We start from the raw sequence: 26,900 nt of genomic DNA, 5'->3' as shown, positions 1-26,900 counted from the left end.
AAGCTGAAGACCTTGAAACAAAGGGAGAAACTGAGGCACTGCCTGCAGGAGTCCCCATACTCCACGAAGACTCGCGCCACCTCTCAGGATCTCTCCTCTCTCTCCTCAGCACCAGCACTACTCAAGTAGCACCAGTAGGGGGGAAGTCTGCCTATATCCTGCCACTTGCCCACCTGGTGGTCAGTGATGTTCCTTCTGGCTGCTGCTGCTGAGGCATGTCAGCCTCAGGCCTTGAGTCTTGTGTTCCTGTATGTAGCACACCCACCCAGTCTGTTTAGCATCCCCACCCCAAAACCCTCAGAGTGTCGCTTATGCCAGCCCAGCCCCCACTCCTCAGGATCGGGCAGAAAGCTTCAGTCTTGTTGGCCTTCACCCTGCTGGGGAGATCCATTCCTTGAGCACGCAGCTCCTAAACTTCCTAAGTCCCATACTTCGAGGGCCCCAAAGAGAGAGTTGATTTTATTTTTATATTTTATAACTCGGAGAGGATTGGCGCTCCAGGTTTACCAGTACTCAACACCTCACAGCGACAGTGCCAGTATTGCCCTGGATGCTATCCTGAAGTTGTCAAATCACCCATCACTACTGCCCACCCACAGGGAGCTGCAGCTGGCCACGTGAGGAACTCCACTGTAGTAAACCCGCTGGCTCTCCTGGACAGCCTCGGAGCTACAGCCCCAGACCTGAAGGCAACCTGAAGGCAATGTGACTCCGCAGCGAATTTTGAGTTATCTCTAAAATGAGAGTGACCAAGTTACTCTGGGAAACTACCAAAGGGACTTGTGTAAAAGCAAGCAGATCCAGCAATAGAGAAAGAAAAAGGTGCTTCCTTCTATTGGTCTCTCTTCCTCCCCCCCCCCCAACCCCACCAGACTTCCACCACCGCTTCGAGGGTGACATTTGCTAATGCAGGGCAATTTTTCATCCCAGAAATAGGAATCTCAGGGAAGGTCTTGCTCACGATAACACTCAGTACATGACCACACAAGGTGGCAGAAATGGTGGCCGTTTCTGTTAGCCCCTCCCCCCTGAAGCATGTTCAAACCCAGCACGTGGGCGGCCTAGCATGCGGAGGACCCGGGTTCGATTCCCGACCAGGGCACACAGGAGAAGCGCCCATTTGCTTCTCCACCCCTCCCCCTCTCCTTCCTCTCTGTCTCTCTCTTCCCCTCCCGCAGTGAGGCTCCATTGGAGCAAAGATGGCCCGGGCGCTGGGGATGGCTCTGTGGCCTCTGCCTCAGGCGCTAGAGTGGCTCTGGTCGCAACATGGCGACGCCCAGGATGGGCAGAGCATCGCCCCCTGGTGGGCAGAGCGTCGCCCCATGGTGGGCGTGCCGGGTGGATCCCAGTCGGGCGCATGCGGGAGTCTGTCTGTCAGTCTGTCTGTCTCTCCCTGTTTCCAGCTTCAGAAAAAAAAAACCCAAAAAAACCCAGCAGGTGGGATGGGTGGCAGAAGGATCAGGTTTCGTTGATTTTTCCTCCAGCCTCACAGCCCCTCCCCAACCCTAGAGGTGTAACCATGGAGAAAAGTCATCAGGAAGTTGCATCTTCTAGGTGAGAAGGCAAGCTGCCCTTCAGAAGAGATTAAGGGCCCAAACCTTGATATGTTGCTAGGTTGCAGAAGTGAAGAGAGGCTAGCAATCCAATTCAAACTGAGAAATTTAGGGGACAGCAGGTAAACAGGGGAGATTATGTGAACAGAATGAAGGATCCAACTTGTCCGTCCAGCCTCCAGCCCGCCTTCCCCAGACATGCAGAACTCACACGCGCCCTTTGCAAAGAAGCTCTGTATTGGGTGCAACAGCTCTGGGGTCTCGATATAAATAATATACAAAACCCAACAGCTCAATGCCTCACATTAACAAAAATACTAAAAACTCATTAAAAATGGAGCCTGAGGGAAGAGCCTCAACCACTACTGGTGCTAGCCCGAAAAGGGGACTGATTGAGAATTCAGGGAAAAGGGCAGGGCCACATCCAGTCACAAGCGGCTCTTCCAGGTGGCTCAGTAGCGTCCAAATATGTTGGTACTGGGCTGGGGCTGCGTATCTGCAGAAAACCAAAGAGTATGAGAGGTGAGAGGCCACGCGGGCTGTGGGTATGCACGGAGCTGCCCAGGAAGGGACAGAACAGTGCTGCCCCCAGCACCTGGGCCAGAAGCAGTGGCCTGGCTGCCGGCCCCCTCCCCATGGCCTGCACGGGGCTCTCCGGGAAGGCAGGCAGGCTTACTGGAGAGCTGCTGTTGGAGCTGCCGCACCAAAGCTGCTGTCTGCTGCTGTTGCTGGGTCTGCTGGAGCCCCTGGCGCTGGAACTGAGGTGGAAATGGGAAGCAGAAGACTGAACTTGACCCTTCAACTCAGGACCTTCCACTTCCTTCTCCATCCTCACCTCTTCGTCCCTTTTTAGCACGCCCTGACTTGCCTCCTACCTCTACCCCACGGCACATGGTCCCCAACCTGATTCACTGGCTGCTCCCAAGCTGAGCAGCCGACCCTGAGCCCGTGGCTGTAGTGCAGCAGCTACCTGGGGCTGGGACTGGGGCTGGGGCTGGGGAGGGGCCGCTTGCTGCTGCTGCGGCTGCGGTGGCGGCTGCTGCTGCGGCTGCTGGTGTGCTTGCTGCGGTGGCGGCGGCTGCTGCTGCTGCTGCTGCTGCTGTTGCTGGGAGGACAGAAGAGATACTTGTCAGGAGCAGGGCAGCTGAGGCCAGGCATGGAGGGCTGGGGATGAGGAAGCTGCAGAGAAAGACACCCACCCAGGGTCCCCAAAAGACAAGCCCCAGCTCTCTCCCACGAGGACCCCCAGGAAACAAAACGGGGAGGAGGTGAAACCAGCTTTCTGAGACCCCACTGCCTGGCTCTTTGCGGGCACTGCCTCCGTCAGGCTTGGTGACAACCCGGAGGAGCCTGGGCCTCTCCTCCTCCAGGGGCTCCCAGGTCCCCGATGGAGACCCCAGGCCTCACCCGCAGGATCTGCTGCTGTTGCTGCTGCTGCTGCCGAATGTGGTATTGTTGTTGTTGTTGTTGCTGCTGCTGTTGCTGCTGCTGCTGTTGCTGCTGCTGCTGCTGCTGCTGTTGCTGCTGCTGCTGCTGCTCAGGCAGGATGGCAGCTGACCGGACTGCAGCCTGGACCCCCTGAGCGCCCAGCGGGGTCAGGCTGCCTATCATGGATGTCTGCTGCAGGGTCTGATGTGAAAACCTAAAAGAGACATCCAGAGATCAAGGCATGGGGCAGGGACTGAGGTGGAGGAGCAGCCCCTGGTTCTGCCCTGAAAGAACTTCAGCAAGCCGTTTCATTCCTTCCCCCCTGGCACTCATTTTAAGAGCCCCTAGAGTCCTGACAGGTTTCTAAGGAGGAAAATGAGGGGCTGAGACGATACCCCAGCTCAGTGTCTCATAACCTTTAGGATTAGGAATTTTTCAAATTTTTTTAAAGTATGTTTTTTTTTTCTCTCTTTTTTTAAAATTTAAATTTTATTTTTTTTACAGAGACAGAGAGTCAGAGAGAGGGATAGACAGGGACAGACAGATAGGAACGGAGAGATGAGAAGCATCAATCATTAGTTTTTCATTGCGCATTGCGACACCTTAGTTGCTCATTGATTGCTTTCTCATATGTGCCTTGACCGGAGGCCTTCAGCAGACCAAGTAACCCCTTGCTCGAGCCAGCGACCTTGGGTCCAAGCTGGTGAATTTTTGCTCAAACCACATGAGCCCCTGCTCAAGCTGGCGACCTCGAGGTCTCGAACCTGGGTCTTCCGCATCCCAGTCTGACGTTCTATCCACTGCGCCACCGCCTGGTCAGGTGGAATTTTTCAATTTTTGTTAGCTACTTTTCTCTTATAAAAATGAAAAACCAGTCCCAGCACACGATAGGCATTTTGTGAACACTCACTGAGGCTTTTGTTGGTGGTGATGATTCCCTGGAACATTTCCGGGGCTTAAAGACAACTGAGCTCTACCGCCCCTTGCACTTTTCCTGCTGCAGTCAATACATCACTGCACCAGGTACTGACCAGGCCCTGTCTCAAGTCTTCCCCTCAAGTCTTCTCGCACCTTCCCTATGTATCTTTTTCTTTAAAGGATTTTTAATTTTTTTTGTTTTAGATTTCATTTATTGATTTTAGAGAGAAGAGAGGGAGAGAGAGGAAGGACTGGAGGGAGGGGGACAGGAAGCATCACCTTGCTTCCCATATGTGCCTTGACCGGGCAAGCCTGGGGTCTTGAACCAGCAACCTCAGCATTCCAGGTCAACACTCTACCCCACTGTGCCACCACAGGTCAGGCTGCCTATGTGTCTTATCCACGCATTCCATATTAATCTCTTGACATGCCCAAATCCTCATGTCACTTTCCGGACAAAGAGCTCTTCCTGGAGCTGCATCTCAGTTTTGCACTGAGCATTCAGGGCCCTTCTCCAAAAGCCCACTCCTAGCCGACCCCTCACTACTTCCCTGGCACGGAGTACACCTTCACCCAAGCTCTTCCCCTCCCCGTCCTCTGGCCTCTCTCATTTGGGTCGCCATGTCTTTGCTCACACTATGTCTTCTACCTGGAGCTCCCCTCCTCCCCCTCCTCTCCACACATCCAAAGCACAGCTCTCCTTCGCTATAAGCCTGACCTCCTTCATGACACCTCCACTGATGCCTCAGGCCATGTGGGAGCGCCACCCACCTTTCCTGGGTTCTCGTGTGACGTCACGGCACACACTGGCACGCCTGATTATGTTTCTCCTCAGCGTTCTCTCAGTATTATTCTGTGGAAGTCTCATCTCCCCAACTAGAGTAACAATTCTTTTTATTTTTATTTTTTTTTATTTTTAACTTTATTCAGTTTTTTTTAGAGACACATACAGAGAGAGAGAGAGAGAGAGAGAGAGAGAGAGAGAGGAGCAGAAAGGATCAACTCTCATATGTGCCTTGGCCAGGCAAGCCCAGGGTTTTGAACCGGCGACCTCAGCGTTCCCAGGTCGACACTTTATCCACTGCGCCACCACAGGTCAGGCTAGAGTAACAATTCTTTGTGATAAGGGACTTCATAGTATTTTTAAAAAATATCTTTCCTCAACTCAACCGGTCCTGCCACAGAGCTGGACACATAGTGAGCAGTTAATACCTTAAGTAAAGGGCTTTACCTCTGGTCCACCCCTCAGTGTTCTGACTTAGCTGCAGAGCCTCAACACGTGATCATGATGTCCTAACTCAGGCCTGATTAACATTCGTTAGCCCATTCGTGCTACGCTGTTCTGATAGCAGCTTGGTGCCTCCTTATCACGCAGTGCAGCTCTGACCCCAGATTTCCCCTTATTGTGGCTATATAAGCACTTTCCGTTCTCTGGGCCTAAAAGAAATGCAGGGGAAGAAGGTGTGGGACTACTGGTCACCAGGGTCCCTTCCAGCTTTGGTACTTTGTGGCAATTGGCTACATGGCCAGATGAGTGTTCTTGATGTCTCCATAAGGTCTGACCAGTCCCATCACCTCCAGGCACACTTTTCCCAAGTCAAATGCCCCTCTGCACATCAGTGGCTCTCCAGCCCCCTGCTCCCCTGGGTACCTTTGAGTGGAGGTCAGTCCGTGTCCGTAGGATGGGGCCTGCTGGTGTACATAGCCACTGGGCCGCTGCTGCAGGTGACGAGTGGGATCTACAAGAGTAGGATTGGTAGAAGGGTGGGCGCTCTGATAAGGCTGGCTGGAGTAGCTGGGAGGCACCACGGTACCTGTGGGGCCTGCGTGCTGCTGCAATCCCACGTGAGAAACGTAAGGAGTATAGCCCTAGACAGGAGGAGGACAGAGCGTCAGGGCCAAGAGCGGGCAGAGCCACTTGCTTCAGGCCCCCAAGTCTCACAATCCTGTGCCCTTACCTGGGAGGTCTGCAAGCCGTACGAAGAGCTGGGAGTCATCTGGTGGACAGATGACTGGCCCAGCATCCCCTGACTCTGCTAAAAGGGGGAAAAAAGACAAGCTCAGACTCTGGAAACACTTCCCGCCATCTTGTTTCCTGTATCACCCACTCTGCACGTCCTTGTGAAGGTCCCAAGTGCCTCCTCCGTCCTGTGACCCTTAGGGGCCCCTCGCCCTGGGGGCCCTCCCTAGTGCCCCTCTCACTATCTTTGCCTGGAGCTGTTGGCGGAGGCGCTGGCCTTGGGGCACAGCAGGCTGCTGCTGGCGGTACATGGAGGGCTTGTAGGAAGAGGGTTCCAGGCCCATGACCCCGGTCATGGCTGTGGGCAGCACTGCAGGGTAGGGTGGTCGAGCCGGCAGCTTCTGCATGGGTAACCTCACAGGGCGGTATGGGTCCACACGAGGGCCGCCTGGAAAAGGGAGCACGCTGACCCTCTAGGGTCCTTGTCCTTCCGTCCCCCACTAGGTGTCCTGGCCACTCACAGCTCCTGGGAGGAGGGGTGTCGTCCCTCAGGCAGGAGGCGGCTGGATAAGACTGTCATTCCACGCTGGCACTGACCTGCAGGGAGTGGCTGGTTCTGGGTGTAGAGGCCTATGGGGCCCTGCCTGTAGCTAACGTGCGTTATAGAACCAGGGTTAGTGTGGTGCAGGAGGTCTGGAGGCACCGTCACACCGTAGGGGCCGCTCCGGCCTGGGCCCATTCCGTACTCCTGTGTGAAAGGCAGAGGAGGAGGTGAGGGGCGGGGCTCCATGGGATGGGATGGATGACGGGGGCCTGGATCCACACAGTTCACTCTTACAATTCCTAAGGCCCCCCTGCCCCCCCCTGTGCCCTGCCCCTCCCACAAACCAGAAACTGCACAGGACCCCAGAGAAAGTGGCTGTGGAAAGGCACTGCGGGGCAGCAGTCACCTCTGTCTTGGCGGCCGGCTGGCTGCGTTTCTTGCCCTTGGTGGACTTCTTCTTGCGCTCCTCAGTACTGGCTGGTGCGGCCCCAGGTTTGTCCGTTTTGGGGGGCTCTGGAGGCTTTTTCTCAGGCTCCAGCAGGGTGGGAGCAGGGGGCTCCTCATCCTCTGGCGGCAGTGGCAGGGGCTCCAGATAATAAGCCCGGGGCCGGGGCCTCAGGTGTGTGTGGTAGAGCAGCAGGCGCTGCTGCTCCTCGCCTCGGGCCACCCGCCGGTCTACCCGGACTGTTCCAAACCAGCCCCAAGACAGGGGCGCTGACGGCTTCAAGCCCTCAAAAAGATCCCAGGGAGAGATCTTTTGTTTGGTGGAAACCTGTAGACCCTGCTCCAGAAAATGAGAAACAATAAGCGACTGAGGCTCGGAAAACAGAAGCCAGACTTTAAGGACTTGAAGGAGAGAGGGAAATATCTGTAGGCAAACAATAACGAACAAGCCATGGACAGATTCAGGAGAGATGACCACAGGCAGACGGACAGACACTGACACACGCACATGTGCACAGGAGAGTGAGTCAGACGGGAGCGGGTGATGGGTGTGCGGAGCAGAGAGACTGAGACAGACACTAACACTCAGAGGAAGACAGAAACAGGGAGAGACTAAAGACGGGCAGAGAGAGAGACAGAGACGGGGAGAGAGAAAACAGGCAGAGAGACAGAGGAGGGTGCAGTGAGAGGCAGGCAGAGAGTGATACAGACACTCAGACAGACACAGACAGATGGGCCAGGAAAAAAAACGAGGAGAATGGATACATGAATGGCCTGGACTGCAGGTTTCAAACTCTGCACCCTCTTCTTCCTCTCCTTCCCTACTACACATATTGATTACGATTATTCAACAAATACTGCAACTGACGGATGGGAGAGAGGAAATTGTGCAGGGGTGGGGGAGTGGAGAGAGAGCTGTCAGCCAGACAGAGGAGCGGGGTAGGGGCAGGGGTGGAGGACAGGGGGCAGGGGAAAGGAAGGTGAGTGCTGAGAAATGGGTGGGATGTTAAAAGGTGGGTCGGTGCGGTGAGTGGTGGGTAGGAGTGAAGGGAGAGACCGAGGAAAGAGGGTGAGACCCCCAAGATGGGGAGAAAAAGTGTAAGTAAAGTTAAGAGTTAAGTGATGAGCTCAGCACCCTAGAAGCGGCTCTCATCGCAGCGCACAATGGATGCCCTGGCACGCCGAGCCTTTGTAGCTACGAGGTTAATAATGCAGGAAAGGCTCTTGTCCAAAGGGGGGGAAGGCAGGGATGGGGGGCACAGAGGGCAGAAGATAATGGAACATGCCTCCTTCTTGAAGATGGAGTCAAAGCCAGCAATCTTGTTGCCCTTGGTGTCAATAAGGGAGCCCTGTGGTTCGCAGGTGATGACATCACGGGTCGGCTTGGGCAGTGGCAGCAGCTGGTAAACCTTTTCCAGACTGTCTGACTGGCGTTCCCCCAACTCCTTCTGCAGGCACAGGAAGAGGGAAAAGAGCTCAGGAATACAGGAACAGAGGGATGCAGTGCTCAGGGGACGGCCCAGAATCTGGCCTGAACACGCTTAGTCCTCGCTGTACGAATAACCAAGAGAAAACAGCCGTGAAAGGGCAGGGTGGAGGCTGTGGCCAGAGCCGAGTCCCAGAGGCGCGGCAGCCACTGCTCGGTCAGGGACCAGGAGCTAGGAAACTGCCAGTCCCCTGGGCTTCCCCAGGCCCGTCCGCTTACCTGCAGCTTCTTCACCAGGTTCATGTACGCACGTTTGTTCTCCTCCATGCTGCCTTGAGAGATGCTGGACATGTCTGCGGCCAGCGTCCCGTTGATGAGCACACTCAGCATGTCCAACACAGTAGTGAAGAGCTCGCTGTGACAGCAGGCAGGGAGAGCAGCAAGAAGGGGTGAAGGCAAAGGCCGCAAGGTGGGACACAAGCAGAGAACGCTGCTTAAGATGTCGTTCAGAGGGCATCAAAACCAGGTGGGGAACCCAAGGCAGCCAAGGTCACAGTACGGGCCACACCGATCACAGTAGGTTGTGCGCCCGGTGTGGGGGAAAGGGGCCCCCTGGATGCAAAGGCTCGAGGAAGCGGGCGCCTTACTTGTTGGACTGCATGTCCACGGTGCCGCTAATGATGATCTCGAGGAGGAGCACCGCCCACTCCGTGGTCTGCTGCGTGCTGCGCTGCACCGTGTCAAACATGCCGCCCACCTGCCGGGAGTGACACGTCAGTCACGGGCTCAGGGCGAGGTCCAGCGCTTAAGGAAAGTTCAGTTCACAACCAGGGGTGGGTGGACTAGGGACATCTGAGGCCCATGTTCCAGTTGTGTCTCTGACTCGCTACAGAATCTCAGGCCAGTGACTTAATAATTGACGTCTCTGGGCCTTGGTTTCCTTACTGATTAAATGACATGAGTCGGACTAAAGGATGTCCAGGATCCTACCCAACATTCCAAAATGTGTTTCTAGGTCTCCTAGGGCCCAGCCAGAATCCATGATAGCTGACACAAGGTCCTTGCCAGGGTCCGGTATCCTTAACCACTCCCAGGTCCTCTGTCTTTAGGAGAGCTGGGTGAATGCGTGAAGACCCACAGCAGCCTGGGTCCTTCCTCCTCACCCGTCCTCGGCGGCCTGGGCTTCTTCACTCTGTAGTTCTAGCCCCACCCCTCCCAGTTCTCCCTCTCACCAGATTGAGCCGCAGTTTAAGAGCCTCATGCATTAGCTGCTTTGGTTTGCAATCATCTAAGTACTGGTCATCTCGCCAATTATTCACAATCTAAGACAGAAACAGGTATAACACAGATCAGGGATCTCCTCGTTTCCACTGCAAAGCACATACAGTGTTCATGGAAGGAAATGAAGGTTCCAAGCACTCAGTGTCCTCCTGAGTCCATCCTTCTTGCCCCGGGGCCAGGCTCCATGCCCCAGAGACTGACCTGGTGCACCTGGCTATAGAGGGAGGTGAGGAGGCCCTCGCGCTGCTCATCCTGTCCTTTCAGACATGTCAGCACCAGTGATAAGAAGGGCTGCTGGCTCAAGAGGGACATGCTGAAGATGAGAGGAAAAGAAACGAAAGAGACCAGGGCTTGGAGATCAGGAAGCTTTGAACCCCATTCCCCTAAGCCCCAGACGCTACTGTTTCAAGATCAAGCCTCCTGCTCAACAGTGCCCACTCTTACCCTCGGATTTTCCCCTTTCCCATGGGTTTTATCCTCACCCTTCTGCCCCACTCTACTTCTGCACAGGGTGCTTCCTCTCTTTCCCACCCCTGGCCCAGCCCCCGCCCCCTCCACTCTACCTCTTTTGCTTTTGCCGGTCACGTTCTTTGCGGGAAGAAGAACCCAAGTGCTGGCCCTTCTCCAGCTCCTCCCCTGCAGCCTTTAGCACGTGCCCCTGGACAGAGGTGGGCAGTTTAGCAATGAGAGGGGCCACCAGCCAGACACCGGAGCGCTCTAGAGAGCTGGAGGACAGATGGAGTCAGTAGGGTTACAGAGGAGCCAGGCAAGGCTGGGAGAATCCATCCTCCCCTCTCTGACGGGTGTGCCTGGCCTTTGTCTCCAGGCAGCGGAAACATCTACATCCCAGCACGAGAAACTCCTAAGGGACGGGTCCTAAGAAACACGTGGCTACCCAACCTGAGCACGGGCTTGGTCTTGTTGCTGCTGGCCATGTTGCTCGCAGTGTTTCCCGAAGACGACCCTGTCTCGGCTGACTGTTGGAAAACCTCGATTGTGGCCTTGGCAATGTTTTCTAACAGGGAGTTCATCTCCTGGGGAGGACAAAGGGCACAGGGATGCTAAAGACGTAGCTGGGGGTGGGGGGGAGAAATACCGACGGCAGGGGAGATGGGAGATGGGGAGATTAATGGGAAGGTAGGGCCATCCCTCTGCTGGGAGTCACATCCTCCGGTCCCTTCAGATCTTTCCTATTCCCCAGCCTTCTCCTTTCCATACCTCCTTAGAGTTGTGGCCACAGAACCAGCCTCCACAACCACCACCACTGCCAACGCCCCCACAGCCCAGAGCCCCAACACTCCCACCCCAGCTCCCTTATCATCGCCTCCACACATCTGCCATCTTCCCATCCTTCCTTATCTCAAGAAGCGCAGGGTGGGACCGAGGCTCCTCGGGTGCCCGGCTCCCTGACACATGGAAGTAGAAGTGAGCCTGGCAGAGGGCCGGGCCACCACTCACATTGTTGGGGGTCTGCTTGATCATGAGCTGCAGTTCCAGGGAAGACTGGCGCATGGTCCACTGGTCCAGGTTCTGTGACAGAGACCCCACCCCCAAGCCAGTCACCACTGTGTCACCCACAGCCACGCATCAGCCTGAGGCCAACTGCTGATCTCTTCCAACTCTGAACCGCATACTGAAAGGACCTCCAAGACTCCAGCTTTAGTCAAGACCAGGGGTCCCCAAACTACGGCCTGCGGGCCATATGCGGCCCCCTGAGGCCATTTATCCGGCCCCCGTGGCACTTCCGGAAGGGGCACTTCTTTCATTGGTGGTCAGTGAGAGGAGCATAGTTCCCATTGAAATACTGGTCAGTTGGTTGATTTAAATTTACTTGTTCTTTATTTTAAATACTGTATTTGTTCCCATTTTGTTTTTTTTTACTTTAAAATAAGATCTGTGCAGTGTGCATAGGGATTTGTTCATAGTTTTTTTTATAGTCTGGCCCTCCAATGGTCTGAGGGACAGTGAACTGGCCCCCTGTGTAAAAAGTTTGGGGACCCCTGGTCAAGACTATACCTAAACAATTCAAGGTAATTGAAAAATGTAACCTATCTCAAAAGGTTCAGGGAAGATTTCACACCTTTCCCCAGGTGCCCATTCCAGGGCCTCACATTCCTTCACACAAGGAAGTTCTGCCTAAAACTTTACCTAAATCCTGAATGTTAAAGTTGAAGCCTGCTTCTCCTGTTTCAAACCAGCTGCTCAAAGTCCTTTACAGACCTCAAGGCTACTGTTAGCTAATCTCCCTTTGGCATTATCTGCTCTGGGCTGAAGTGACATCATTCCTTTAACTTCTCCTTAATGGCTTTAGTTGTCTGCCCACCACTCACCTGAATGTCCATGGCTGCGTAGCTAAGGAAAACGGCACAAGCAAATCTGGGGCCACAAACTATCTCTCAGCTTACTAGCTGTGTGACCTTGCGCAAGTTACTTAGCCTTCAAACCTTAGTTTCCTCACTGGTCGAACAGAGATACTCACACCTACTTCCCAGAGTTGTAAAGATTAAATGCGAAAACGTGCACAGCGCACTGAGCACTGCACCAGGTTCGAAGCAGACAGTCTGACGTAGTAGCACCAAGTAGCATCACTGCTCACTACTGAGCCCCAGCCGAAGCGCCGAGTGTAGGCCTCCCAGACGCCATGCCTCCCACTGATAAGCAACAGCCCTACTCCATCCAGATAGCTGTGCCCTTCCCTAACAGTTTCCTCTCCAGTCCAGACCATTTTGGTTTGACTTTTAAATCCTCGCTGGGGTTGTTTCTCTCCCCACCACTCACCTACATCCTTGTCTGTCTTCCTGCTGAACTCCCTTTCTCTCAAGGCTGCCAGGATTTGACCCCAGGCTCAGGCCCCATTGCTCTGCCCAAGGCCCCATCGCCCTGGCCTACCTGGAGAATACGCTTAATGCGCTGGCGCTGCGGGTTCTCCCCGTCCTCGCTGTCCAGCACACGGTGTGGGTAGCAGATGAGCTGCATGAGCCGCTGGGCCTGGGCACTACTCAGCACTGGGTCTTGTAGGTCATTGCTGTCCTCACACAGCGACTTGAGGCAACGCTCTCCTACCCATTCCTACGGAAGCTGACCATCAGTGGACTGGGGCGGCCGGGGAGGGGGTCGGGAACAAGGAGGACAGCCTGGGGCTCAGTGAGAGACGTGATGGACAGCAGAGGTGGCATGCTCATCACTGGACCCAGGACCACATTACACAGAGGCACTCAGGAGGTGCGGGGGGAGCTGAGACTGACCTGTTGGCAGATGCTGCGCAGCACGTACTTGGCATAGACATCCAGACTGGCTGTCTCCACAGAGACGCTGCGGCCACCCTGCCTCCGACCGCCGCTGACACCTCCTCCCTCCTCCTCTGCAAGTTCTTCCGTTCCTCCTGTCACAGTGAAGCCTGAGCCCTTCAGTTCCGCGTCCCCTGTGGTCCACAGGCGGGAGATAGGAAGGGCAGAGTGAGATCCCAACACGGTGCGGAGACCCAGCCCACAGCCACAGAGGTAGCACCTCCTCAAACCCTGCCCTCTGGGACAGAAATACACTTCCTTCCCTCCCCTCCTAAAGGTTGGGGAGACCACCTTCAGCAGAGAGAAAGACTGTCCTCTGTAGTTTAGCTAGCACCCGTCCCTTCCTCCCCCCATACCAAGTACAAACACAGCCTTGAGAACAGCAAACACAGCTCCATCCACGATGCGGTTCTGAGAGGCAGCCAGCAGGTGGCGGTCACAGGAGGAGCGGATTCCTACAGCAGGCTTGTCTGGGGAGGGAGCTAAGGTCAGGGGAGCAGATGCAGAAATGGTGGGGATAGGGGAGCCACACTTTCTACCGCTGACTACCTCAGATGGGGTCACTTACTGCCATCGGACTGGCAAGGATTGAGCTGAGGTGTCTTGAAAAGATGGAGGAGGATGCGGCAGGTAAGCCGGGCCCCTGGCTCAGAGTCCTGTTCACTGCACGCTGTGGAAAGGAAGACAGAGTGGACCGGACAGGACGAAGGTGGACCGCACGTGCACATGGGTGTGTGGAGGGGTGGGAAAAAGGGAGACAAGGTCAGGCAAAAGGTAAAAAACAATAGAACGCTGGAGGACAGGTGGGGCAGCCAGCTATTTTGTTGTATCTGCGGAGCCCCTCGAAGAGTCACAAAATGGACAGACCAGGGCTGCAAATGCAGGCTCAGGAAGAGGCTCTCTGAGCCTGAGGCCCAGTGCAAGACGCCTCTGGCAACACCAGGGAGCCTGACACCAAATACTGACTGTGCAGATGGAGTGTGCTTTGAAATCTGGGCTCTGGAAAGTCCAGGGGACCTGGATTGTTGTTTACCAGCATTAAGGAGTGACGGGATAGCAGCACAGCGAATCAGATCCTCAAGAAGCAAACACTGCCGAGCGATAAGGATGGCGACAAAAGTGGCCAGGGAGTCATGAAAAGACAGGTCACTGACCTGGAGGAAAAAGCAGATAGACACCACCACTCAGTGTGGAAAGAGGGTGCCGCCTCCCAACTCAAGATGGTATGCACCAAAACTCTCTGTATGGCCCTGATGCCAGTGAGCAAACCTCCGCCCCCAGAATGGGCCCAGGCCCCAGCGGGACCTCGCCCAAGTCTCACATCCACATTGCAGAGGAGGTCGTTGAAACCACAAGTGCCATTGTTAGAGGAGCAGCACAAGGCCTTCAGTACTCCCAGCCATTCCGCACTCAGTGACTTGCAATAGCCAGTCAGCTCAGCGCACAGGATTGCGATGTCATTAACCCTGGGGAAAAGGACAAATGCCCTCAGGAAAAACCTTGTTTCACAAAACCTCAGACTCGTTAACTTTTCATCTCTACCCCGGCAATAACTAAGGTCGAAGTACCTCCCGGGCATCTCATCCCTCCCAATGTGGGGCTGGAGGGCAGTGCCCACTCCTCACTCAGTACACCCCATACCTATCGGGATCATGGTGCCCCACACAGACGTGCATAAGGGCATTGCAGACAAAGCTGTAGCGGTTAGCAGGGTTCTCACTAAGACTCTTGCCTAGCCCCATGTAGGTGAAGGTGTGAGCGGCAGGGTTCTCCAGAGTGTCGATCATGAATTCAGGTGCCCAGCGCATATTGGATTCTGATGGCTCCACGTTGCAATAGATGGTGTTCTTGACCTTGGAGCAGAAGTCGCTGCAGAGGCAGGGGAAACGAGATGGTAGTGTTGAAGGTCTGGTGAAGCAGATGGATGGTCAGAAAGGGGCAGGAAAGAAAAAAAAAGGAGAGCGTGAGAGAGCAGGGGCCTTGGGACAAGAAAAAGGGACATGGGACAAGGCTGAGTGGACAAGAAAGGAAGCCAGTGAGAAGGCACAGGGGCATCTGGAGGCAGGGAGGAGGAGGGAGGGCCGCACAGAGGTGGGGTAGAGCCCCGGCCAAGGACGAGGAAGGCCCGTTCAGGGAGCCAAAGGCACGAGGATGACACAGTTCCCAAATGACCTTGCAGGAACTGCAGGCTCCTGGGCTGTGCCCTGCTCCTGAAACGGGCAGCACTGGAAGCAGACAGGATGAGGCCCACTCTCTACCCCGTACCTCCCACCTCTCTTACCTGAAAAGCTCCCCAAATTTGATCTTTAAATGGCTACAGGAGGTGTACAGATCATAGAGATAAGCTAGGATACAACGCTCGGCGGAGGAGCCATCTGACCGGTTCATCCCGTGTTTCACTACGCCACACAGCCTGGCACGAGAAAGCAAGGTCAGGAGGGGTGGCAGAGCATGTGCCGGAGCCGGGGCCTGGGCGCCAAGGTCCCTGGACACTGATTCAAGTCTCCTGGCAATCCTCTCTCCACCCCACCTGAAGGGTGTGCACGTCCCCCAGGGAGAGCCCCGCATGCTCTCTGCAGGCCACTTCCGGTGGCATCCAGCAGGGCGCTGTGCATTCCGGCCAGTCTGAGCCCTGCTTACCCCTCGAAGACCTGTGCCATCTGGTCCTGGTTGAGGATGAGGCAGGCATGATAGTGCCGCAGGACAGCCACGATGCACAGGCACAGGCTGGTCGTGTAGCTGCCCACCAAGTCGGAGGATTTGAGAAGCAGCTCGGCCTCGACGACACTCAGCTCATTCAGCAGCTGGCAGAGTGGAAGAAGTGAGAAGGGGCTCTGCATGGTGCACATGTCCCGCTTCCTTTGAAGGAACTGGCAAAGCCGGACTCCAGCCCCTTCCTGCGGGAGCCCTCAGTCTACAGGGACCCCAGTGCCATGTGCCACTGCCATTTGTTCTCTTAATGCCATCAGCCACATCAAAGATCCAAGCAGTCTGCAGAATACCATTCTGTGAGGTCCATGGTGGGAGCAGAGTCTATGCCTGATGCCCTGATCTGTGTCTCGAGCCTCCCCGGGGAGCACTTGAGTCTCTATTCCTGCCTGTTCGCTCATGGTCCACGCCCCCTCCCCATGCTAGGCTTTCTGCCCCTCCAGTCTGGCGCTCTGACCTGAGCCCCTACTCCCACCCTCAGGAGCTCACACAGCACCAACTCCTTCCTCTACCCTTATCTTCCCAACTTCCCACCTGAATGGCAAAGTCGATGAGGCCACTGATGCTGAGCGAGTATTCCATGAGGTCAAAGATGAACTGCACGTGCTGCACCAGGGGCAGGTGGTACGACATGCCAAGGGCAAAGCTTGTGATCTGCTCCAGAACATTCCGGGAGACCTGATAAGGGCAGTGGGAGCAAGATGGGAGTGAAGAGAGGCGAGGGGAAGCAAAAATAGATACTGGTGGAAAGGGATGAAACCGGGGAGGTTTAACAGGGGAGGGGAGTGGAGGGGGGCACAGGAGGCCAGAATGTAGGAAGGGCTGCACTGAGGCCCACACCTGAGCAGTGACCTGGTGTTGGTCATAATGTGAAAGGTGCTGGAACTTAGCGAAGATATCTTCGGCTGTGGGGAAGGCTTCAGGCCGGCTGCGCCTCCGCTTCTGCCCATCCTCCCCACCTGAAGGGACAGCGAGGACAGGGAAGGTGAACTAGGGGACTAGAGTGGGACAGGGAATGGAGAGAAGGCTGTGGGCGGGTGGGAGGGAGGAAGGGAGTGGGGAAGGAAGGGGAGGGAGGGCAGGAGGGAAATGGGAAGGGAGGGCCAAGGGCTGGGGGAGGGATGCAGGGACGGGGACAGGGCGGTGAGGGTTCAAGGACCACAGACTCTGCGGCCTTGGGAGGAATACATTCAGGGAGGTGCCGGGGGAGGGCAGGCAGGACAGGGCTTACTGTGAGGTACCTAAGAATGTCAGGTCTCCAGGATTCAGAGGCACAATAGGAGCAAGCTGGTCTGCAGAGGGGGGGAACGAGGGGCGAAGTTTCAAAAGGACTAGAGCTCTCAGGAGACTCCAAGAGACAGGACACTGGGATGTGACTGGGGCGCCCTAGGCTGGGAAGGGAAGACTGACTAGGGTGCTCCGTGGGGGGGAGATCTGGTTAAGGAGTGTCAAACCCACCAGTTTCCGCTGTCCCCTTGCGGTTCAGAACCTTCAGAATATCCTTGGTGATTTTCTTGATGGCATGGCGGGCATCATCTCGCTGCTTTCCCACCCCAAACAGTACGACCAAGCGCTGGTTGCACTCATGGCTGCAGGACTCCTCCTGTATCCCAGCAGCACCGTCAGACTCCACACGGGTCTGTCCCTCCTCTAACAGCATGTGCCATGCGCCATGCGCCACGCCCATGGGCAGCCCAGCGCTCAAGGCCTGCCCAGCACGCGCACCCTCGCGGGCAGCTCCAACCCCTCCGCTGGTCCTGGGGCAGAACCTGGGCTCGAAGCAGAGGGTGGCCAGATACTGCAGAAGAGTACCTGCGGTATCGGAAAGTGGGTGGCATATTGCACATGCCGCGGCTGCTCGTAAAGAACCCCGAGAGTTCCTTCTATCTTCTCCTTGGCTGGTGGCTTCACCTCCTTCTCAACGTCTGCTTTCTCGGGGGAAGGGCTGCCCTTCCCCTCACAGGGCATGGTTGGGGAGAACAACTGAGAGAAAGGCGAGAGGACAGAACGTTTAGAAGAACAAAAGGAGGTGGAGGTGTATAAAGAAATCCCCAAAGAGGCCCTGGCCGGTTGGCTCAGTGGTAGAGCGTCGGCCTGGCGTGCGGGGGACCCGGGTTCGATTCCTGGCTGGTGCACACAGGAGAAGTGCCCATTTGCTTCTCCACCCCCCCCCTCCTCTCTGTCTCTCTCTTCCCCTCCCGCAGCCAAGGCTCCATTGGAGCAAGGATGGCCTGGGCGCTGGGGATGGCTCCTTGGCCTCTGCCCCAGGCGCTAGAGTGGCTCTGGTTGCGGCAGAGCGACGCCCCGGAGGGGCAGAGCATTGCCCCCTGGTGGGCAGAGCTTCACCCCTGGTGGGCGTGCCGGGTGGATCCCGGTCGGGTGCATGTGGGAGTCTGTCTGACTGTCTCTCCCCGTTTCCAGCTTCAGAAAAATACAAAAAAAAAAAAAAATAAATACAAAAAAAAAAAAAAGAAAGAAATCCCCAAAAGAGGAAGCATGGGGGGCCCCCAGGAGCTGCACTCTTCCACACCAGGCTCTAACTTACTGAGAAATCAGGCTTCTCCATGTCCTCAAAGAGCACGCTGGAACTCGGGTCGATGTCGATAGACTCCGAGAGCCCTGGATCCTGAGGGCACAGAACACAAGTGGACTTGCTTTAGCACCAGGAACCTGCTCCCCACCATCTAGAAGAGTTGGCAGCGGAGTCGGAGACAGGAGACTACATTGGGAAAGCACTGGATCTGCTGTAGATTTGAGCCTTGACTAGTCATTTAACCACCATAGGCCTCAGTATTTCCTTCAGCTTTAAAATGGGGAGAAGGCGACAAAAGAACAAAATGGGGGGTAGGATTACCCTCATGGGGCAGTTGTGAGGATCAAATGAAAAAGAAGAACAATGTAAGAACGCCATGTTAGCCTGACCAGGCAGTGGCGCAGTGGATAGAGCGTCGGACTGGGATGCAGAGGACCCAGGTTCGAGACCCTGAGGTCCCCAGCTTGAGCGCGGGCTCATCTGGTTTGAGCAAAAAGCCCACCAGTTTGAACCCAAAGTCGCTGGCTCCAGCAAGGGGTCACTCAGTCTGCTGAAGGCCCGCGATCAAGGCACATATGAGAAAGCAATCAATGAACAACTAAGGTGTTGCGACACGCAACGAAAAACTAATGATTGATGCTTCTCATCTCTCTCCGTTCCTGTCTGTCTGTCCCTGTCTATCCCTCTCTCTGACTCACTCCGTCTCTGTAAAAAAAAAGAACGCCATGTTAACTGCGAAGCACTAAGCACATACTGCCCTCCTTACTGGGCAAGAGGCTCTCAGGGAAACTCGGGAAGAGACCACCCAAGGCCAGGAAAAGGTCGCTCACCTCCAGCTTGCTACTGCTGCTGCCCTCAGCCTCTTTGCGCTCGGAGTCATCAGCAGGGTCGTCAAAGGGAGAGGGAGGCCGTGGCCCAGGGGCTCCAAAGGCAAGGTCCCCTCGGGAGATGAGGGTGCAAGTATACATGTTGTGGGAGAAAACATCATGTCGAATCAGTTCACAGAACAGCAGTACCAAGTTAAAGAATTCCACCCGCTCGCTCTCACTTCGGGGGTCCGCTGGAGGGGAGGGAAGGAGAAGAGACACGTTAGAAGCACGACAGAAGCGGGCTGAAAGACAGGGGGCCACACCTCAGGCATGCTCCTCCTAGAGCGCCTGAGGTGGGCAGAAAGAGGATGGATCAAGACCAAGATAAACAGAAACTGCTGAGGGACAAAGTGTAGCTGGCCGCCCACCCCGTGCCCACACACCGTCTCAGAAAGGAGCACAGCATCTCCGCTGCTAGGTATATTTGACAATGCTTCGATCGTTCGTTCTGGTTTCTACTCTTCTTTTTATTTCTCTACTCTGTTAAAACTATAAGATGATGAAAGACTACAATGATGTCCAAAAGTCATTCAGCATAGGCCCCCAGATAGAAAAATATACCAGAGGGCCCTAGATTATGCTTTCTGATGACAGTAACAGGTAACTGAGTCTAGGCCGAGATAAGCAGACGTGGCAGAGGTCCGTACTCAGCATGGGAGCCTGTGTATCCAGAAACTGAAGGAGGACGTCCTGGAAAATGGGAGCACTGGAAGCAGAAAGGGAGCCAGAGGCGATGGAACCTTTCTCGTCTGCGACTTCCGATTCTCCACAGCGCTGTAAGAGAGGACAGCAAACTGGAGGACTGGTGTCTACCTGGTTCCTCACTCCTTCCTCCCTGCGGAACCTGGGAACCACCACCTGTTGTGACTCCTCCCAAGCTTTTCAATCCTGTGCCCCCTCCGACCTCCATTTTCTTTACTGCCTCCCAGCGGAAGCCTTGACTGCTTCTCCAACTCGGTGTTCAATCCACTCCCCTTTCTACTTTCGCCTTGCTACGTCCTCAGCCTTCCCCATCGGCTCTACCACTTCGTTCTCCTCCCAACTTCAGCTCAGTCCCGCTAGCGGCCCGTCGGTCTCCACCCCCAGCTGTCCCTGCCCTGCTGGCCAGGTGCTCTCGCTCCTTTCTGCTCCCTGACCTCAGCTTCGATCTCCGCCTGCCTCTTCTCCAGGAGCTTGGCCACCACCATGGCGCGGTGCCGGCCGGACCGCTTGCAGCTGACAGCCCATTCACACAGCAGAGAGACCACGGCATCGTCATCTGAGGAGATCTGGGGACCAAAGGAAGACAGGAGGGAGCAGGGGTGGGCTGAGGACTGAGAACCCAGCTCCGATTTCTTAACCACTGGGCCCCATCTTAAAACACCTGAGACCCAGTAAGACCACCTCTTCAGATATCCCGATTTTCAGGTCTCACCACGCCTCCTCCTCATATACTATTGCTCTTGTAATGGCTTTTGCTCCTTCTTGCTTACCTCATGGCCATCCTTGCTAGGCCCCAAGCCAAAGATTCGGTTACAAAGGGAGTCAAGAGAGTTGCTGAAGTCAGAGCGCTCAAAACTATGGCTGTCCAGCACTTCCAGAGTGTGGAGCACCCGTCCAATAGTGAAGCCTAAGGAGGGAAGCGGCGAAGGGGTAACCTGCCCGGGCAGTCCCACTCTCTGATGCCGTCCCTCCCAACCTCGTCCTTTCCGCAAACCCCCGTGTTCCTCTCCACTGTCCGGCACCCACCTGCAGTAGCTTCCTGACACTTATCAAAAGACCAGCGGACCTCAACTGCCTGTCCGCGCTCCTTGATCTGCTGCTCGATCTCCCGTAACTTTGCACGGACCTGCAGTATTGACAAGGGACGCTTCAGGGACATACCAAGGCACAGGTATGTCCTGGCAAAAGGCCAGGTCCCCAGGCAAAAAGAATAGTGCCAGGCTCCAAGTCACTATTTCTTTCTTTTTTTTTTTTTTTTTTGTATTTTTCTGAAGCTAGAAACGGGGAGAGACAGTCAGACAGACTCCCGCATGCGCCCAACCGGGATCCACCCAGCACGCCCACCAGGGGCGATGCTCTGCCCACCAGGAGGCGATGCTCTGCCCCTCCGGGGCGTCGCTCTGCCGCGACCAGAGCCACTCTAGCGCCTGGGGCAGAGGCCAAGGAGCCATCCCCAGCGCCCGGGCCATCTTTGCTCCAGTGGAGCCTTGGCTGCAGGAGGGGAAGAGAGAGACAGAGAGGAAGGAGGGGGGGGGGTAGAGAAGCAAATGGGCGCTTCTCCTATGTGCCCTGGTTGGGAATCGAACCCGGGTCCCCCGCACTCCAGGCCGACGCTCCACCGCTGAGCCAACCGGCCAGGGCCCCAAGTCACTATTTCTGAGGAAACAATTGAGCCTCACCTCCCAAATCTGGGAGTACTAGGCAACTGGTCCAACATACCTGTTGAGTGAAGGCACTGTTGCCCTCTGGCATGGGCAGGTTGGAGGGGGCAATAGGCAGGTGGTCAAGTGGTGATCCAGTCTTAATTCGGCTATCAGTCAGCGAGTAGTGCCAAACCAGGGCACTAGGACAACACAGGAGGATGGTCTGCCAAACAGGAGCCACTGCGTCACACTCAGTTACCATAGCTACCTCTTTAGAATCCCATTATAAGACCCAACCCTTAGAGTTCCAATCCAAAGTTATTCTAAGTCCCTGGGGCAGCACCCCTCAATCTTTAAGCCCCTTCCCTCATCCACTAAAAGCCTTTGGCATAGTCTTTAGCCCTGGAAGAGAACTAACTAACTGAAAAAGAACCAACAGCCCATGAATGAGAAGTGATCATCTCCAACCAAGTACTCAGTGCCGACTCCCACCTCCAACTTAGAAGCACCCCCACACTCCAGGACAGGAGTCCAACTTCTCTCAGGATGCCTTTTTGTTTTTAGGACACCACTTAACACTTCCTTGGGGCCACCTAGTACCTACTTGAAGGATACAGCTGAGGCCAAAAACCAGGGGCCGGTGCTGAGGGCACATAAGCAGGTCACTAAAGGGTGTAGAGGGTGCGTTGCTAGTTGGGGGCTGAGGAGCAGGGGTGGTGGGCAGTGTGCCTGTCGACTGGGCAGACATAACGTGAGCTGAGTGACTGCTCATGCCATCCAGCTGCAGGGCCAGTCTTCGGGTACAGAAGTAGGCAAGGCGGCGGGAGAGGTATGCAGACTGAACGAATTCCCCAGAGTACTGTGAAGACACAAAGAGCAAAACCCCAGTTCCCTCCAAGGGACCCTGTTGTCACATCGTATTCCTCCTCTAACCCTCCTGAGCCGCCCCCCACCTCAAAATCCTAGGCCTTACTCGAAGCAGCAGGGGCAGCAGCAGTTTAAGCAATTCATCTTCTCCAGGGCGGATTTTCTCAAAACACTCAAGTACCCAGGTCAGGAACTCGTGTCTATCCAGCATTCCGTCCTATGTGCACCGGGGTGGGGGGGGGAAGGATTTGTTTAGCCTAGGGCAGGGGTCCCCAAACTTTTTACACAGGGGGCCAGTTCACTGTCCCTCAGACCGTTGGAGGGCCAGACTATAAAAAAAACTATGAACAAATCCCTATGCATACTGCACAGATCTTATTTTAAAGTAAAAAAACAAAACGGGAACAAATACAATATTTAAAATAAAGAACAAGTAAATTTAAATCAACCAACTGACCAGTATTTCAATGGGAACTATGCTCCTCTCACTGACCACCAATGAAAGAGGTGCCCCTTCCGGAAGTGCGAAGTGCGGCAGGGGCCGGATAAATGACCTCATGGGGCCGCATGTGGCCCGTGGGCCGTAGTTTGGGGACCCCTGGCCTAGGGACTACTACAGATGAGGCTGAAAAAGTCAATGACAGGATGAAGAGAGCCACATCTGGGGCAAAGTGGCAGGCAGACTCCACTCTCCACTGGCAGAGTGAGATCAGGCCCGACGCAACGTCCCCCACAACACGCCCTACCTGAAACATGAACATGGCCAGCTTCTCATTGTAGTCCCACTGTCGTATTGCCACCTCTACATCATGGGGCAAGGGCCCTATAGTGGAACCGCAGCCCCCACCGCCCGCAGGCCCTGGCCGGTAGTATTCAGCCATCTTTTGCAGCTGCTCCCATAAGTACTTGGTGATGATCTGAGTCCACTCTAAGGGAGAGATGGGGAAAGGACTACTTTATTCTGTCCCTCTGCTTAGAACACCTTCTGTTCCCCACCCTGCCACCCACCACCATACACAGTCCCCCTTTATCTATGCTTTTGCTTTCAGCCTTTTCAGTAACCTGCAGTCAACTGCAGTCTGAAAGTAAAATAAATTTTCCCAACTATCAACATCATCCGTTTCTGATATCCAACCATAGACAGTTATTCATGGCTCCATGATCCAGGATCATTCAAAGCAGGTGACCTTCCCTCTGATGTATCCTCAGGTCAATAGCTACGGAATGCTGCATGACAATGCCTACGTCATTCACCTCACTCCATGTCTTCACGCAGGCGGTCTATCAGCTCACATCGTCATAAGAAGGGCGAGTTCAGTACAGTAAAATATTTTGAGAAAGAGGGACTATACTTACAAAACTTACTGCAGTATGTTGTCATAATTGTTCTAGTTTTAGTTACTGCTGCTAATTTCTTACTGTGCCCAATTTATAGATCATACTTTATCACAGGTATATACATATAGGAAAAAACAATAGTAAGTATTGGGTTTGCTACTATCTGTGGTTTTAAGAATCCACTGGGGCTCTTGGAATGTATCCCTCTCAGATAAGGGGGGAGAGGGACTACTGTATTTCTAAATCCTATTCATCCTCTTCGGCTCTAGTCAAATGCCACCTTCCTAAAGCCTTCCCAGGTGTCCTCAAAAGAATAATCTTTCTGTCCACTAAAGTCTCAAAGAAGCTTCTGTCTCCTCTTTGACACTTACTACTTTCTATATTTAATTATGTCATTTGTACACATGCCTTGGCATCCTGACAGACTATAAGCATGCTAAAGGCAAGGATTAGGTACTGGTCATCTTTATAGCCCAGTACACGCACACAGTAGATACTCAAGATACTGCCTGTTTAGTAATTAAGAGACTGCAACATACATGAAAAAGCAAGGAATACAGATAAGGAGAATAATTCCAAGGGTATTATCACTCCTTGAAATGATCAGTGCTGGGACCACCAGTTTTAGGAGTCACTCACCTGTGAAGGGGTCAACGACCTGTCTCTTCTTAGCCTTGGTCTCATTGATTGCTGCATAGTAGGCACAGGTCATCTTAATGAGCCAGGCAGCCCTCATCACAGGCACTGTGTATTTGGCTAAGTACCCAAACACTTCTTCCTTCTTATTGAAAATGGGGACCTGGATGGACATCACAAATAGTGAGAACACTTGTAGCCTAATCTGAGAATAGGGGGTACAGTGATACCTTGACACACAAGCACTTTAAATCACGATCGATTTGAGAGATGAGCAGTCACTCATGGGAGTTTTTGCTTTAAGTCACGAGCGAATGTTTGGATCACAAGCTTCTGCCACCCTCCCTTAGAGAGCCTGCCAAATGTTTGGTTTCACAGATTACAGCAGCAGCAGCAGCGTAAGGTTTTGCAGAAAATTAGCAGGGAGGAGCTCGAGGTGGGCTCACTTGTACTGATGAGGTAATCAGTACAAGTGAGATTAAGGAAATGTTGGGGAATTAGGAAAAAATTAAACAGTTTACTAAAAAAACACACCCATAAAAAGTTGCAACAGGTCGTGTATTGGAGCTGTGTAATGACACTTGCTTCACATATTATCAAAACGTTCTAGAAGGAAGAAACAAACTTCCATGAAAAGGCTTTTGTTGAAACTTCCTGGGAGTGAAAGCAAGGAAAGTATGTAGTGAAAAAGCCAAAAGTCAGTGAAGAAAATGATGATTAACCAAAGTAAAAAAAAATAGCAACTAAGTTTAGCAATAAAGTTACATATCATACCTAGTGTGTAAGTTACATTTTGCAATAAATGTAGTGTTAGGTGTGTAGCGAGTAAATTGATAAAATGTATACACAGTATCATACATAGTTATGTAAGGTCAATTTTGTAATTAAATGTAGCATTAAGTGTGTGTAGAAAGTAAGTTAGTTATGTTAAGGGATAGCACATGAAATGAAAACCTCCTCCACCAGTCTCCTCCCCCTCTGCCAGCACCTTTGCCTGATTTTGAAGATAAATAACATTTCATAAACTAGTTTATTTCTTTACATTCTCTCCTATTATGTATATATGTGTGTGAGTGTGTGTATGTGTGTATGTATGTATTTGTTATTTATAAAGTACATTTTCTTATTTAAAAGCATATAAAACAAAAAATCCGTGTTGTTTTTTGGGGCCAGAATAAATTAATTGCATTTCCATTAATTTAAATGGGGAAATTCGATTTGGCACATGAGCAAATTGAGTCACAAGCTCGGCCATGAAATGAATTAAACTCGTCTATCAAGGTACCACTGTACTTGGTACCCATGCTCCCCACCTCCGCCTGAAGAACAGTAAACAGTATCTCACCTTCTTGGCTAGTTGTGTGAGTGGCTTAGTGCCAGCCAGGTCAGTGAACCAGGTGTTAATGGCACTCTGGGATCGTGGAGTCACCAGCCAGAAGTTGTCCTTCTGGTTCACTTGGGGCTTCCTGCGACCAGTGTCAGGGAGGGTGTTACAACGTAACTTCTCTGCAATAATGCTGCTGAAGTTGGAACTGATCTGAGGGAGGAAAATGATACGTCAGGGTGTGAAGAAAGAGCAGAGAGGTGGTTGTGTCATTGACAGGCAAATGCCAATGTGGCAGCATTAGGTTATGAAGGAATACTCAGCCACTTAGGTCGTCCCTTTAAGTCTTCCCAACCCATGTCCTTTGCTCCTTCTCAGATTCTTCCAGACTTTTCCTTCAGCCTGGCAGGGTTTTCTCACCTTGGCAGGATTGAAGTTGACATTCTTGGCAGTGCCATGTTCATCCCCAGAGACAGCCGGCTGGTTATTGAAACCTTGTTTCACATTCAAGGCCGTCAGCTCATCCTGAGGCAGGAAAATGACATTTTAGCGTTTTTTCCCTTGGGTGGTGGTGGTGGGAGAGGAGGGCAGAAGGGAATAAGGAGAGATAAGGCAACAGGAAGATTCAGAGTAGCACAGACTGTTATTTAGAGCTAGGCCCTGATATCATTTGGCTCCCACTCCCACCCTCCCTAAGGTCCTCCATTACCAGAGCTCACTCAACATCACTCTTTCTGCAAGCTGGCCAAGCCGCCCCAGACAACTTTCTGAGGGGACTGTGGAGAGGGGGACGCCTCCGCCTAGCCCCTCCATCGTTCCCTGGTCACACCCAGGAACCGCCCCTTGCCCCCAGATCCCCCTCTCCCGCACCCACTTCACTCTCTGCCCTATCGGGACTTTCGCTCCCACCCGCCCGCCCCGCCCCCCCTTCCCCAAACCCTCAGTGCTCCCTCCTGTGCCGATCGCCGGCCCCTGGCTCTGCGGGAGCCCCGGTTTGTGAACGCACCTCCTTCTGTTTGGGGTCTTGAGGGTACACATCGGGAGGCCCCAGCCTCGGCCGCTTCAAGGGCCGGTGTTCGTAGCTCAAGATCCCGAAAGCCGCCATCTTGCCCAGCCCGTAGTGCCGGAGGCGCCAGCCGGGCCGGCCGGGGCGCGGGGGGGGGGGGGGCGGGGGGTACCGGCGGTGGCGAGGACGGCGGCCGAGAGACAGCAAGGGGCACGTTAGAAACTCTCGATCATTGCCGGAAACTACCGAGGGACGCCGGGAACCTTCGGACAATATCGACTTCGACGAGGCGGGGCCGGGCCAGCGTGGGGCGGAGCTCCGCGCCTGGGAGCTTTCCGCCGGAGATGGATTTCACACAGCCTGAGCCGCTCAACCGCGCGTGGCTGCGAAGCTGCCGGGCGGGGCGGGAGGTAGCCGCGCTGCGGAGCTCTG

General features: G+C 54.1%; 1 protein-coding gene across 8 annotated transcripts; it reads right to left on the bottom strand.

The window, feature by feature from the left end:
* Positions 1-1,775: 1,775 nt before the first annotated feature.
* Positions 1,776-26,727, bottom strand: MED12 (mediator complex subunit 12). Of its 8 annotated transcripts, none has more exons than XM_066250431.1 (46): positions 26,469-26,727; positions 25,883-25,987; positions 25,484-25,675; positions 24,142-24,301; positions 22,911-23,092; positions 22,271-22,381; positions 21,902-22,156; positions 21,374-21,520; positions 20,681-20,780; positions 20,425-20,561; positions 20,089-20,220; positions 19,600-19,726; positions 18,914-19,143; positions 18,096-18,176; positions 17,363-17,533; positions 17,009-17,153; positions 16,792-16,842; positions 16,391-16,509; positions 16,085-16,228; positions 15,482-15,645; positions 15,123-15,254; positions 14,483-14,710; positions 14,163-14,307; positions 13,875-13,995; positions 13,410-13,511; positions 13,198-13,323; positions 12,800-12,975; positions 12,444-12,623; positions 11,013-11,084; positions 10,455-10,588; positions 10,118-10,279; positions 9,756-9,867; positions 9,506-9,595; positions 8,921-9,030; positions 8,553-8,688; positions 8,134-8,295; positions 6,810-7,184; positions 6,457-6,607; positions 6,102-6,307; positions 5,858-5,935; positions 5,714-5,768; positions 5,551-5,638; positions 2,961-3,195; positions 2,524-2,658; positions 2,230-2,311; positions 1,776-2,049 (listed from the first exon to the last, which is right to left on the bottom strand). In XM_066250431.1, exons 1-46 carry the CDS (start codon positions 26,565-26,567, stop codon positions 2,006-2,008), a joined length of 6,489 nt encoding a protein of 2,162 aa, XP_066106528.1. In that variant the 5' UTR covers positions 26,568-26,727; the 3' UTR covers positions 1,776-2,005. The 8 variants fall into 8 exon arrangements, with proteins under 8 accessions (XP_066106528.1, XP_066106529.1, XP_066106521.1 ...); XM_066250432.1 differs by having other exon boundaries at positions 13,198-13,311; XM_066250424.1 differs by having other exon boundaries at positions 5,551-5,768.
* Between the last annotated feature and the right edge of the window lie 173 nt (positions 26,728-26,900).

Source organism: Saccopteryx bilineata, chromosome X (genome assembly GCF_036850765.1).
Source record: "Saccopteryx bilineata isolate mSacBil1 chromosome X, mSacBil1_pri_phased_curated, whole genome shotgun sequence".
Taxonomy (NCBI): Eukaryota; Metazoa; Chordata; class Mammalia; order Chiroptera; family Emballonuridae; genus Saccopteryx; species Saccopteryx bilineata.
The sequence above is the reverse complement of the archived record's forward strand: the minus strand, read 5'-3'. Positions and strand labels throughout refer to the sequence as shown.